Source organism: Meriones unguiculatus, chromosome 4 (assembly GCF_030254825.1).
Source record: "Meriones unguiculatus strain TT.TT164.6M chromosome 4, Bangor_MerUng_6.1, whole genome shotgun sequence".
NCBI classification, from domain to species: domain Eukaryota; kingdom Metazoa; phylum Chordata; class Mammalia; order Rodentia; family Muridae; genus Meriones; species Meriones unguiculatus.
This window is the reverse complement of record NC_083352.1, coordinates 88,809,369-88,822,518: the sequence shown is the minus strand read 5'-3', so window position 1 is coordinate 88,822,518 and position 13,150 is coordinate 88,809,369. Positions and strand designations below refer to the sequence as shown.

The following is a 13,150-nucleotide window of genomic DNA, read 5'->3' as shown; positions in this document are numbered from 1 at the left end:
TTATTCACTACCAAAGGCCATGATGGCACCCCCTCACATAAGGCTGTGAGAGTTGGATGAGAGTCCTGGGTCACCCTGTGCTCAGCTGCATCTCTACTCACTGGCACACCCTGCTGCTGCCTCTCAGGTGGGATTGATGGTGGCTTCCTTCACCCTCCTGTGTGAGTGGGCTGTTGGGACTCCCTGAAGCCCTAAAGCTTTGGGTGGACAGTGATGCACCCCGAGAATTGGCTCCTCCACATCCTCAGGTTCTCAGTGACATTTTCAAACAGGATCCTTCTCTTGACTCTCAAGAGCCTCTGTTCCTTACTCTCAGAATCTCACTGTGAAGCCTAGACTGGCCTAAAACTTGGAATCCTCCTGCCTCCACCTCCCAAGTGCTAGCATTACAGGCATGTGCACCATACCTGATGACAGCCTACGTTTCTGCAACATGGAATGGGGCTTCCAGATAACAAAAAGTGAAATTCAACAATGCCCAGGCCCAGGAAAATGGCCCATGTGCTGAAAACCACTCCCATCTGCTCACCTGTCCAAATCCTACCCCTACCGTCACACTTCGACTTCTGGGTGGCTCACCTGGGAGCAATTTATGTGGGACCCAGGAATGTGCATTCTGTCTGCCCTGCTTCCAAGAACTGTGGATACCGCTGGTGGCCTCAGAATCTCGCTGAGTAGTGACACCCCAGGACACGCCTAGGTCAAGGGCCCTGCCCCTGCATTAGCTGTGACTTGGGCTTCTCACTTCCTATCAGCCTAAAGGAAGAAACGCCAGTGTAAGCAGAAATATTACAAAACAAAAACTACCGACCAAAGAATCCCCAGGAGGCCCAGGCTTTGCACCATTTTGCTGTCTGTTTATTTCAAGTTTACAGAGAAGCTTAATCACCTGTGGAAAAACGGAAAGCTTATCTTTTAAGTTCATGTACTTGTAAGTGATAAATACACAGTATTTAACTTTGTACACCTGATAAAAAGGAAAAATGCATAGTAGAGAGGATGGGGGTGGGGGAATAAAACAGAAGCAGAGGGCACTGATCACCAAATAAAAAAGTCCGAAGTCCCACAAAACTCAGCCGATGAAGCTGGAGAAGAGAGAAGCCAACAATCTTCCCTAGCACCTTGGGAGCAAACGGAGGTCGCTTCCACCTGGCAACGTGAAGCGCGCCCTCTGGAAGACGGGCGGGAGCTGCAGGCCTGACCTGGTCTCAGCTTGCACAGGTGCTCTCCTAATTCTAGAAAGGTTCCGGGAGAAGAGCTCCATCCCATGGAAAGGCCAAGCCAGGAGGGAGGTGGCCTCTGTAGCCCCAAGGGACAAGGGGCTCCGTAAGATGTCTGGGAACCACCGGCGGCCTGTGGGATGTATGGCAGAGGCAGGATAGGACAGACAGAGAAGAGGGATGGGGTTTGTGCTTCCTTCAAGACCGGGGGTGTAGGCCAAGGTTGCTTACGCATTGTGGGTGAGCCAGCCAGGGAAGGAACTGTGGGCCTATCTGCCCACATAGAGAAGCTGCTCTGACGGCTTCTCTCCTCACCGACGATGCTTCTGAAAACATTTGTGCTCTAATGCTTTAGTTACAGTCTGACCACTTAGCCTTTGCACAGCAGCGGGCAGGATGGGGTAGAGGGGGTCACTCCTTTCCACAGCTTTCTTTGGTGTTTCTTTGTTTAAGAAAAAAAAGTTACCCATGTAGACCTCTCAACTCCTGCCTGACCAGCTGGGTGCTGCGTGATGGCCGCCGATCCAGGTCAGACATCCTGGGTGCAAAGTGCCTTGGTGGGGAGAAATGGCATTGCCCAGTGTGGTGGTGTAAACACAGGAAGAGTTCTGCAGAGCTCCGCACACGCCTGCCCTCCTCAGGGCATGGCCAGGCAGTCAGGCTGGGACTGAGCTTCAGGACCTGCTGGCTTTAACCACTACAAGATGCTTATTGCAAACTAGCTGAACCCCATCTGTGGCCAGAAGGGGTAGAGCTACTGGGTTGTTTCCCCTTAAATTTAAAAGAGGGGAAGTGACAGGAAGTCCTTGGTCACAAAGACAATAAGACAATGCAAGCAGGAGAGAGAACCTCCCCACACTGGAGTCTTTGCCTGAATTCTAACGGCTTATTCGACAGCAAGGGAAGTCTGGCTAAACTACAGTCAAGAGCTTAAGAAAGCCTATGGACAGGCCTTGCTCCTGCCTCTGCAGGAGCACCCTGCACGGAGGCTCACCAGACAGAGACTCCCAGAAGGCAGGCTTCTGGGCCCTGTTACTGACTAGACAATCATTACCAGATCATTCCAAAGCACTGGAAAACAGAGTCTAGAAGCCCTCTTAAACTTCATGTTTTCCTCTGTGACCCTGGGTAGTCAGTCACACCCAAACTTCCAATATTGGCTGAAAGTCAAAGAGGTCCATGTTTGCTCTCCAGGCTCTGCCTACAAAAAAAAAAAAAAAATGAAGGCCCTTTGCCCTGAGGAATGTTCTGGTTCCAACACTTTGCAGTGGCACTCTGATGGCACTGTGTGACTCACGCTAAAGCTCTGATCCTGCGGCTAGCCATTTGTGCCTAAGCTGAGTGATAACACGCCTAAGTGGCCCACAGGAGACTGATGTTGCATTGCCTTATCAACCAGACAGTATTTGAGAGGAGAGAAACCCCACAGTCTCTAGCATACGAGAGCGAAGCTGCTAATGCACAGGCATGGACTTCATCAGCTCAGTCGTCACACAGCCGCGAAATCTGGAACACACACTCTAGAAGCTCCAGTATGTAACTTCTGAGCTTCTCCAGAGCTCAGGCTAGTTAGAGACTTGAAAACATTTTGAGTCTTAAGCCATGTAATGTACATGAAAGAGTAGATATCACCCTGAAGGTTTTGCCAACTTACAAAGAGAATGAGTTTAGCTGATGACCTCAGAAACCCATTTTGAGCAGCTGGCATGAAGAAATGTGTTCAGCCCTGCAGACAAACCTTTGCCACCACGGCTGCTGAATGCTCTTCCAGAGCTGCTAAGTGCCCCTCAAGCATTTCAACTTCAAGCCCTTTTAGTTCTCCTGACTATAATTTTACCCATTAAAAAAAAAACAGAAACAAAAACACTTAAAAAGTCCTCATTACAAATAAACTACATGGAAGACCCCTGCAGCTACTGAGGGCTAGCCCTGTGCTTCCTCAGTCCTGGAAAGTGCGGAGGCGTGGGGCGTGTACGCGGTCACGCAGTCCTTCCACTCCCTCTCAAGTGCAACCCCAGCCAGCAGGAGTTTCCCGACCTGAATCTCCGTGCAGCTCAAACCCCACACACATTCACCTGGTACATCTGACATGGTTCTGAATTCACAATGAAGGGGGGTGTAGTTTTTGGCATAAAAACATTTTAAAAAGCAACTGTCCCAAAATGCATGTTGGTTTCGATTTGCAATTCCTCACACCCGCCTGTCCGGCCAGCCAGCGGCCAAGGTCGACGTCATGGAGTCAAGTCCTTTTTTTTTTTCTTTATCCCCTTACACAACAAAGGAAAAAAAGAAAAACCACAAAAACAAACAAAACAAGAACATAGAAAGGTAAGCAGAGATGACAGTCAAGGCTCTGCACACTGCTTGGTTTCCGTAGGACATGCTGCTATGGAAACGCAGGGTGCAGCAGCCCCGTGCAGGGCCACACAGCCAGGCATGCGAGGTTGGGTTGGTCCAGGCAGTTACTCCGGCTCCATCGCCTCCTCGGACTGCAGTGGAGGCATACGTGGTGGGGAGCCAGGGGCTGGAGCCCCCCAACTTTCCACGCGGGGACCACCTTTCACAAGAGCACTTCCTCCTCCCCCACGGGGGTTGGCTCGGGGCCCCGGAGGCTGTCTTCGCTGCCTTGCTTCCTGCTCACCGAACAGAAAATCAGCATTAAGGCTTGGAGAAATGACGCACAGCCCTGACCTGTCTCCTGCCTTTGCATGCCTCTGCTCCCCTGTGTCACAGCTGATCTTTTAGATGTTCTCCGCATTTCTACTCGTTCACTTAAATATTTTAAAGCTGACTTTGCCTCCCTTGTGAGTGGAGAAGCAAGGTTCACCCAAAAAGAAGTGCCAAGCTGCCTATGGAACATCCCAAATCAGCTCCAGGCCCTACAGTGGGGTATGTTCTCTGGGTCTCTAGTGCTCCCACCTTTCTCTACCCTGTAAGCTAGACGTGTCTGCGGGGTAGAAACTGTGACACATGTCCTCAGTTATTCCCCAGTGAACTCCTGGGACTGTGGCAAGGACCTGTGTGAACTGGCCTGGCACATGGGGCCTTCAGAAAAATCAAGGAACACCCAGCCCACCGTCCAGACTCACAGGAAGGCTCCTGGGAGGGAAGAGAAGACCACTGAACTCTCAGAAGAGTCCCTCAGACCTGGACTAGACCTGCCTACTGTACCTGCTGTGAATGGTGTTTCAGCGGATGGAAGCCTCTGAGGAGGGGGGCTCAGCCCCAGGCTTCTTCAAGCAGAGTCCACCTGATTGGAAAAGCCACTGTCCTTGCCATTGAGGGCTACTGTCCAACTCTCAACAATGATCTGTGTACTCTGTCCCTACACAGTGGAGGTAAACTGTGGTTCATGCATTCCTAAGAAAGGAACACCGAAGTTTGGGGGTTCCATGATCTGGTCTTTTATTTTTGTATTCCAGAGGTGACGTTCCTGGAAGGATGCCTGCTTTCCAAGTTGCCACCTGGCACAGGCTGGGTCTCACTGCAGACAGGCATCGTAATCTCCCATGAATAAGCCCTACAGATTCCCAGCCCTCCAAGGTAACCCTAGGGTGATCTCTGTCTGCAGACCAGGGAATGAGGAGGGAAGGGAGCACCCAGGCAATCTCCCATCTACTGGAATCTTGCCATTTTGATCTCACTGAAAACAAACAAAGAAACAAAGAACAGGCTTGCTCATAGTCCATTTGGGAGGCAGCCTTGGTTTTGGCAAGCCTTACCACAGAGAAAAAGAGAAGGCCCGTGAAAAGTTTCCCTTTCCCATAACACAAAGGTGGGGCTGCAGATCATCTGGGAACAAGGTGGGGACAAGGTGGGCGTCTGCTCAGCTGCTAATTCAGACACATCTTCCTGTCAAGACACCATTTCCCAAACAGCAGGTGTTCTCTTACATCACATGAGCACCTGGCTCCTAGGATACAGGTGGCCAATGAACATCCTCCTATGAGGTAATTCCCAACCAAGAGAAAATAGTTCCCATTGCATACAAGTGATCACAGCAGGCTCATTCCTTTGTGACAGCCAAGATGGAAATGGATCCACCAATGGATCCAGATATTACTATCTGTCGAAACACTACTCAGTTATGAAAGGGAATGAAGCTCTGTCACAGGCTGCACCGGGGATAAGCCTTGAAAACATGTGGAGAGAAAAAAGCCAAACGTGAAAGGCCAGAAACCCTGCAGAAAGGACAAATTTATAGAAAACCGAATGTGTGTCCGTGGATGCTGGAAAATGGGAGTGGAGTGGACAGAGCTCGGAGGAGGAAGGCTCCTTCCTGGGTGGAAACTATCCTGATGACTACCCGGGTGGCCCTGCTGCCCACTTCAACCATCTACTATGGAGCACTGTCTCAGTAAAACTGAGCTTCTCGTTTGTTCTGCGGTACTGGGGGTGAAGAAACTGATGGCTCTGTGCATGCGAAGCAAGCGCTCTACCAAGACCTAGAGGCCTTGAGAAAGCTGTGTGTACACACGTGTTCACACATGTACGGGGTCAGAGGACAACTTGAGGCATCTTCCTCAGGGGCCATCCACTTTGCTCTTTTGAAGCTAGGCTGACTAAACAGTGGGTTCCAGGGATCAGTCTGTCTCTAACTCATCAGGAAACTCATGCTACCTCACCTGGCATTTCACAAGGGTTGTGGGGGGTGAACTCATGCTTCCTCATGCTTGTGTGGAGAACACTTTAACAAATGACTGATCTCCCTGGCCCCAGTAAAGCTATTTTTTAACAAGAGAAGCTGAGAGGAGCTTCCAGTAGTCAGGCAGCCTCATCAGGGTCAGCGAGAAGGGTACTGGGGTACATAGCCTGATGGAAGCACTCAAGGGAGCAGGGTTACCAAACAGGTCCACCCCACTTTACAGGGACAAAAGTATCCATCCGCCTCAGAAGCTGTAGGTAGCACTGGCCTAGATCTGCAGGCAGGAAGAAGGCCCAGGTCTTGCTAAGGTCAGTTCTCGGTTTTTACCCACCAGAGTTGCAGAGGAGACCTCGTAAAGAGCCACAGAGGGCAGCAGGCCTGATCTACACTCCATGTGCACACTTAGAGCACAGCCCCAGGGCCACAACAGACCTCGCTGCCACTGACCTGCACAGGGACACAGCTCCGCAGTCGGGCCTGAAGACCTGGGTGAGTTTACAGGCATTCCGGTGGAGCGCCATGCACCGCAGCCCACATGCACCACACACCATGGGACCCAAGCCCCTGGATGCCCAGAGGCACTCTGTGAGCCAGGCACAACAGCTCAGGCTGAAGGCACGTCTGCCTGCTGGAGATACCCACGTGCTCTGCGGCTGCCCGCCCCAGGCCCTGGCAGAGGGGAGGCGATGGCACAGGCAGGCAGGCAGGCATTACCTTGGGCTCAGACAAGGGCTCCCACTCCCTGGTTGGTTTTTTGCTGGAATTGCCAGAGGAAGGGAAAAGGGAAGTGAGAAGAGACCCTGGGGATGCCCCCAAACCCTAGAGGCAGTAGACCCCTGCACTTGCCACACAGAGCCTGGACCAGCACGGTCTTTTTGAGTGGGTGAATGGACACGTGTTCACACAGGAAGGCCCAGAATGAGACCATATGACCCATCCATCTCAATGGCCCTAGAACACTCATGGTTTTGGGGCCACAGAACGTGTATTACACAGTGCTACAACCCAGAGACCCCCCAGAGAGAGAGTGAGAGAGAGTAAGTCCTCAGAGGGAGGAGGAATTTCAGGATGGGTGCATGGCCACCAGATGGATGCTGGCTGAGCAGAGAAGGACACAAGAGCAAAGCCAGGACCTGCTGGTGTCCCCAGTGTCTCTCCTGTAATGACCCAGGCCTAGCTTCCATCATCCCTCCCCCAGACTGGAAGAAAGATGGGGGTCACTCACGTGAGCAGGTTTCCAGGTGCTGACAAGGAACGTTCCTCCCGCCGGCTGCCCTCAAATGGGTTCCCAAAAGAGCGTTTCCGAATCATGGTCTTTACTAGGATCTGAGGAGGAAGAAAGAAAGCAGAGATGGCTGGGCCACAGGGAGAGATTCCACAAACCCTCTTCTCCTCTCTGATCCCTGACAGCTCCCACGGCTCACGACAACTCTTGAAGGCCCTTCCTACCCAGTTGCTGTTAGCCAGAACCACCCTGAGCCTGGGAGGTGCTTGCTTCCTGCTCCCTGGACGCCCTAAGTTCAGGCTCCTGGCTCTAACATGTAGTTTGCCCAGTGACAGCCTACCCAGCTTTAAGACCCTATGCTCCAGGAGTGCTAACTGAGGTCACCTGAGATCACCCACAAACAAGCTGTTCACATTAGAGTAATCCTTAGGGAAAAGAGGAAGAGTTTTCAAAATTGAGATTGAATTCACAGAGATAAACTTACCATTTTTAAGCGTTCAGAACCTCTGAGCCTACCAAAACCTATGGCTGCTCAAGCCCCTTATGGAGAGTTCAGTGTCTGTAATAACTCCTGCATGTTCCCTCACGCACCTTAAACCATCTCTAGCCAACTCTCGACACAGAGTACAACATAAACACCGTCGATGTTCCGACATCAGCTAGGGCAGGACAGCAGGTCAGGGTTACACTTTTGCTGCAAACCCAATTTTCTTTTTTCATGTATTTTTGACTGGTGGTTGGTCGAATTTACAAATATGTAAACCAACTATATGTAGCTGAATGGTTTTTAGTTCATTCATATCGCCTTGATCCAGGTTCAGATTTATGTTCCCCTAATGAGAAACCACATACCTGTCAGTAGTCATTCCCTGTATCCTTTCCCTTACAGCCCTTGGCAACTGCAAATCTTCTTGCCTGAATACATTCACCCATTCTTCCTATAAATGGGACACTATGTTCAACTGGCCCTTTGTGTCTAATTGTTCTCTCTCTCTCTTTCTTCCTTCCTTCCTTCCTTTCCTTCTTTCTCTCTCTCTCTCTCTCTTTCTTTCCTGTTTCTTTTTTCATGTGACAGGATTTCTCTGTGTAGCCTTGCTGTCCTAGACTCACTTGTAGACCAGGCTGGCCTCAAACTCACAAATATCTGCCTGCCTCTGCCTCCGTAAGTGCTGGGATTACAGGTGTGCACCCAGCTGTCTAATTGTTTAAATTCTAAAACATTTTATGTGTATGAATGCCTTGCCTGCATATATGTAAGTGCATTGTGTACCTGCCTAGAGATGAGAAAAGGCATTCCCATGGAAATGAAGTTGTGAATAGCCGTGTGGATGCTAGGGTCCTCTGTAAGAGCAGTAAGTCTTCTTAATCACCGAGCCATCTCACCAGCCCCTGACAAGTTTTGTTTTGTTTTTTATTTTTTTTCAAGACAGGGTTTCTCTGTGTAGCCTTGGCTATCCTGGACTCACTTTGTAGACTAGGCCTGTCTCTGCCTACTGAGCACTGGGATTACCGGCCTGAGCTACAACACCTGGCTAAGAAGTTTTTATTTTATTTTTTATTTTTTTTCATGTGCATGTATGTCTGTACACACTCATGCTTCGTGTCTGCAGACCAGAAGAGGGCAATGGAGTAACAGACCATTGTGAGCTGTCATGATTGTGCTGGGAATTGAACCCAGGTCTTCCAGAAGAACCAGTGCTCTTAACTGCTGAGCCATCTTTCTAGCCTCTAAAAAAGTTTTCAGATTTTCATTTGGGGTGGGGGGGAGGATATACACACATGTGAGAAGGGGTCAGGAGGACAACGCCTGTTAGAGCTCTCCTTCCACCTTATTTGAGAATGTCTCTAGCTGCTCGCTGTTGTGTAGCCCAGGCTAGCTGGCAAGAGAGTTACCACATGATTCTCCTGTCTGTCTCACATCTCCTAGTGAGAGTGTGCTAAGATTAGTCTGGGGCTCTGAACTCAGGTTGCTGGGCTTGTGTGGCACCCCAACCATGCCTCTAACTCCAGTTCCAAGAGGCCCAATGCCCTGTCTGGTCTCCATGTGTGCACAATCGTGAAGCCATATACAATCACACACGCATATGCAAATAACTAGATTTTAAAAAATACTTAAACCTAAAGAAAAAAAAGCACCGACTTAAAAAAAAAAAAAGTAGAAATACTCAAATTACATCAGCTGGAAAACTTTAAAATGGTGGCACATTTATACAGTAGATTTTTCAGTTACTAAAGGAATGAAGCCCAGACATCACTACGACGTGGCTGGGAGCCTTGGAAATGTGACACTGGTAGAAGTCAGACATAAAAGGTCACACAGTGCAGAATCCACGGATACCAAATGTCCAGCACAGGAAATCAACCGAGGAAGAAAGCAGGTCAGTGGCCACCTACGATGATGGGGAGGAGGAACGGGGAACTGGGGTTTCTTAGGATGTGATGAAAACAGTTCAGCAGCAGATGATGACTGTACCACACTGTACGTGGCCCACATGCCAACAAATAGTTTACTTTTAACTGGTCAAAGGCAAGAAAAGCCACTTGAGAATAAAAGACACATCCCCAGGGTAGCTCTTCCAGCGGCTGACAGATCCCAGCAGAGCAAAATGCCAGTGGGTTTGGGAACGAACCAGGCCCCCCTCTGAGCTTTGGTAGGTGTTGTTCCCTGGCTCCCTTTTCTGTCAGCCTCCCCTCCTGATCCCCCCCTTCTCTGGTCTCTGATCCCACAGGAAGGCTGCTCTCTGGGTCCATCTTTTTCACAAGGTTGGAGCCTCAAGAACTGGTGCCAGCTCGTGTTTTCTATCTCAAGCCTGGCATGTGCGAGGCATTTGGTATTTGACGAATAACAGGAACATGAGAGGGTTAGACCTCACACCCTCCACATGGACCCTTTTCAGCACCTGCCACCCCTCCCTGCTCCAGTTCTTCCCGATCTCCACCCTGCAGGCCCCTCCCGAGCTCTTGGAACCTCTACGTTCCTTAGCCTTCAGCAATGGGGGCTTTCTGGAAGTTTCTTGTTCAACAAGGCCCGTACTGTTCTCTCTTGCTCAGCTTCCTGTTGCTTTGCTCCCTCTCAGGAGGTTACATCCTGCCATTCTATGTTCTTCCATTTCTGTTTTCTTTTTCTAATGTTTCTATTATGTGATTGACTGTTTTGCCTACATGAATGTGTATGCACCACTTGCATGCCTAGTGCCTGAAGGGGCCAGAAGAGTTTTCATGTCCTCAGAGCTGGAGTTACAGACAACAGTGAGCTGTGGGTACTGGGACTCAACACTGGATCCTCCGGAAGAACAGTGAATGCTCTTGATCACTGAATGCTCTTGATCACTGAGCCCTTTTTCCAGCCCCTTTATCCACTTAAGGGAAGGCCCCTTTGACCCATGTTAGAGCCTAGTGTCCTTCCACCAGGGACATGGTCTGCAGCCCCTCTATTGCACCAGACATAACCCTTGGTGTGCCCTCCCAAGGAAGGCAGGGAACATGTGGGCTTGGCTTACAGATGTTCCCTTCCCTGAGGAACCACCTACAAATGGTTCAAGACGCATTGCTCAGCAAAAAATACCTATTACAGAGCCCCCAGGCCACATGCTTTCCCCCAAGAGAGTTCAGGGGGACAGAACCACACACAGTGGCACAGAGTGGGACCCAGCTTCCTCTCCCACCATAGGCACAGAATGGGTGAGTGGGTGAAGAGTGCACTAGGAAAGGTGAGTGGGCGTGGGTGAGTCTAGAAGAGTGGCAATCATGCAGAGCCCCAGGTGGAAGAAGAAACATGGATGAGTGCCCGGCCCTGCAGCTCAAGTCCTGAAGGAGGCAAGAGACAGTGTGGGGTAAGCAAGAGAGCAGCAAGCAAAAGGCGCAGGAGCCAACTCTCAGATTCCCAAAGGGACCCTTGAGCCTGGTGCTAGCTTTGCAGAGCTGGGGGGTGGTGGCAACTGGGGGGCTGCTTGTCTGCTAAGACTGGGGCTGGGGGCCAGACAAACATAACCTGGACTTCTGAGAAGGCTAGGGTTGCTTGGAACCTGAACCCCAGGACTTCCCATCTCCCTCTGGGAGCCGGGAACCTTCCTAGGGCACTGGCAATGGGGTAGCTCCTATAGTCTTCAAGTTGAGGCTTGAAGACTGCTCTTTCAAGCTTCCTTTTCTCAGAGAAAGCCAGGACCAAGATTCAAGGCCACACAAAGAGCCAAGGAGCCAAGGGTCTCCCTAGCACAACTCTGTGTTTTAAGATTGGGAGAAAACGTTCTGCAGTGGGGTAGGAGGCCCAGGCCCTAAGCACCTCCCACATGGCCAATGTCAGACATGCAAGTTGCTCTGGAGACTGAAAACTTCACAGGCTGGGAACCCTGTTGGATGCTTAGGCTCCAGGTCTATTGCTGACTCTGGCCTGGTTGTCCTCATCTTTCCAGCTCCTCTCCCCTAACATGCTCTGAGAGAGGGGATTCTAGAAGAGCAGTGTGATGCCTGCAGGGGACTGCCCATCTCTACAGAAATATGGGAGCCCCGGGGTTACCTGGCCCAATGAGTGGCTTTGATTCAGGAGTAGACTGCAACAGGATCCTGACTCTGATCCCACGCCTGCTTGCTTCCCAGGCATCTGGCCTGTGTCCAGCCCTGCGCTGCTAGCCTGCCTCAGGCTCTCTCAGTTCCTGCTCTCATACAGTGGGCCTTTCCGCCTTACCACAGTTGCGAGGCTGGGAATGTGTTTGACTGAATTCTCGACCTCCTCTTCGGTCACCTCGACCAGTGTGCAGTTCTCGTCTTCGGATGGCAATGGCTCGGCCCCGTGCCTCGTGACCCAAGGGTGCAGCTTCAACGAATGACAGGAGGGGTGAGGGACAGGCGCCGCTGGTTCCCACAAGGCCCTGCCAGTGAGCAGAGCCAAGGAGAGCATGCAGGAGGGAGAGACCAGGGCCTGAAGTCTGGCATGCAGGAGAGCTAGTGACCCAGGCAGAGGGTGGGTGAGTGAGATGGGAGGAAATGAGAAAAAGCAGAGATGGAGAATGGGAGGTGCTGCAGAGCTGTGAAATGTGCAGAGACGGTTCTCCATCTGGCCCCGGGTCACAACAAGAACAACCAGAATTTGGCATCAGCTTTGCCAAGTTGCCCCAGGAGCACCCACCAGACCCCAACAATTCACCCTGACAACAGAGGCTCTGCTCTGAAAAAGCGTGTTTTCTAGGTCCACAGAGAAAGGAGTCACAGTGGAGCCAGATGGAAGGGCATACTCAGAAGTGGAACCAGGACCCCTCTCTGGGGTCCAAGTCCTTATCTGTAACTTTTGGAGCCTCTTAAAGACATCCATCCAGTTCAAGGGAGCCAGGAACCTCAGAAATGCTAAGGCATGCCTCAGATTTCTTTCTTTTTTTAGATTTATTTATTTATTTAATGCCCTATCTGCATATACACTTGCATGCCAAAAACGGGCATCAGATCCCAGTATAGATAGTTGTGAGCCACCGTGTGGGTGCTGGGAATTGAACTCAGGACCTCTGGAAGCAGACAGTGTTCTTAACTTCTGAGCCATCTCTCCAGCCCTCTTTCTCTCTTTCTAAAGACATAGTCTCACACAGTCAGACTGGCCTCTAACTCAGTACAAAGCCAAGGAGGACCTTGGACTTCTGATACTGCCTCTGTGTTCAACCCTTGTGCTATGAGTATAGGCATGCACCACTGAGGGCAATTTATAGGGTGCGAGAGAGAAAACCCAGGGCTTCATCACACCAGTCCATTGTTTAGCAACTGAACATCCCCAGCCCCATCTTAAGATTTTTTTTAAGGGTCAGATGTGTATACTTAGCATTGGCAGGGGCATGGAGGGTGATGGGCAAGGTCTCTGCTGAAAGCACTTTCTACTCCAGGGTAGAGGTCAGCAGGGAGAGGCTGAAATGCCTGCTAACTTCCCCCCACTCTCTCTGCACTTCCTCAAAGGGACCAGCCTGCATCTTTGACAAAGCCAAAGAAAGGACTTGAAGTTCAGCAGCCCAGAGCGTGGGGCACACGGAGGCCCCAATCACCCTCCGAAGGATGACACCACCAGCACAAGCTAATGGGAGC

General features: G+C 50.8%; 1 protein-coding gene across 6 annotated transcripts in view; it reads right to left on the bottom strand.

The window, feature by feature from the left end:
• Nucleotides 1-836: 836 nt before the first annotated feature.
• Nucleotides 837-13,150, bottom strand: part of Camkk2 (calcium/calmodulin dependent protein kinase kinase 2) — a 46,093-nt gene continuing 33,779 nt past the window's right edge. For 3 of the 6 annotated variants that reach the window (XM_021631350.2, XM_021631352.2, XM_021631351.2), the window contains 4 exons: nucleotides 11,775-11,903; nucleotides 7,091-7,191; nucleotides 6,580-6,622; nucleotides 837-3,853 (listed from right to left, as the gene is read on the bottom strand). In XM_021631350.2, the coding sequence (XP_021487025.1) occupies nucleotides 3,683-3,853; nucleotides 6,580-6,622; nucleotides 7,091-7,191; nucleotides 11,775-11,903 (444 nt within the window). In that variant the 3' untranslated portion in view covers nucleotides 837-3,682. The remainder of the gene's footprint in view (nucleotides 3,854-6,579; nucleotides 6,623-7,090; nucleotides 7,192-11,774; nucleotides 11,904-13,150) is intronic. The other 3 variants (XM_021631354.2, XM_021631353.2, XM_021631355.2) reach the window with 3 other exon arrangements.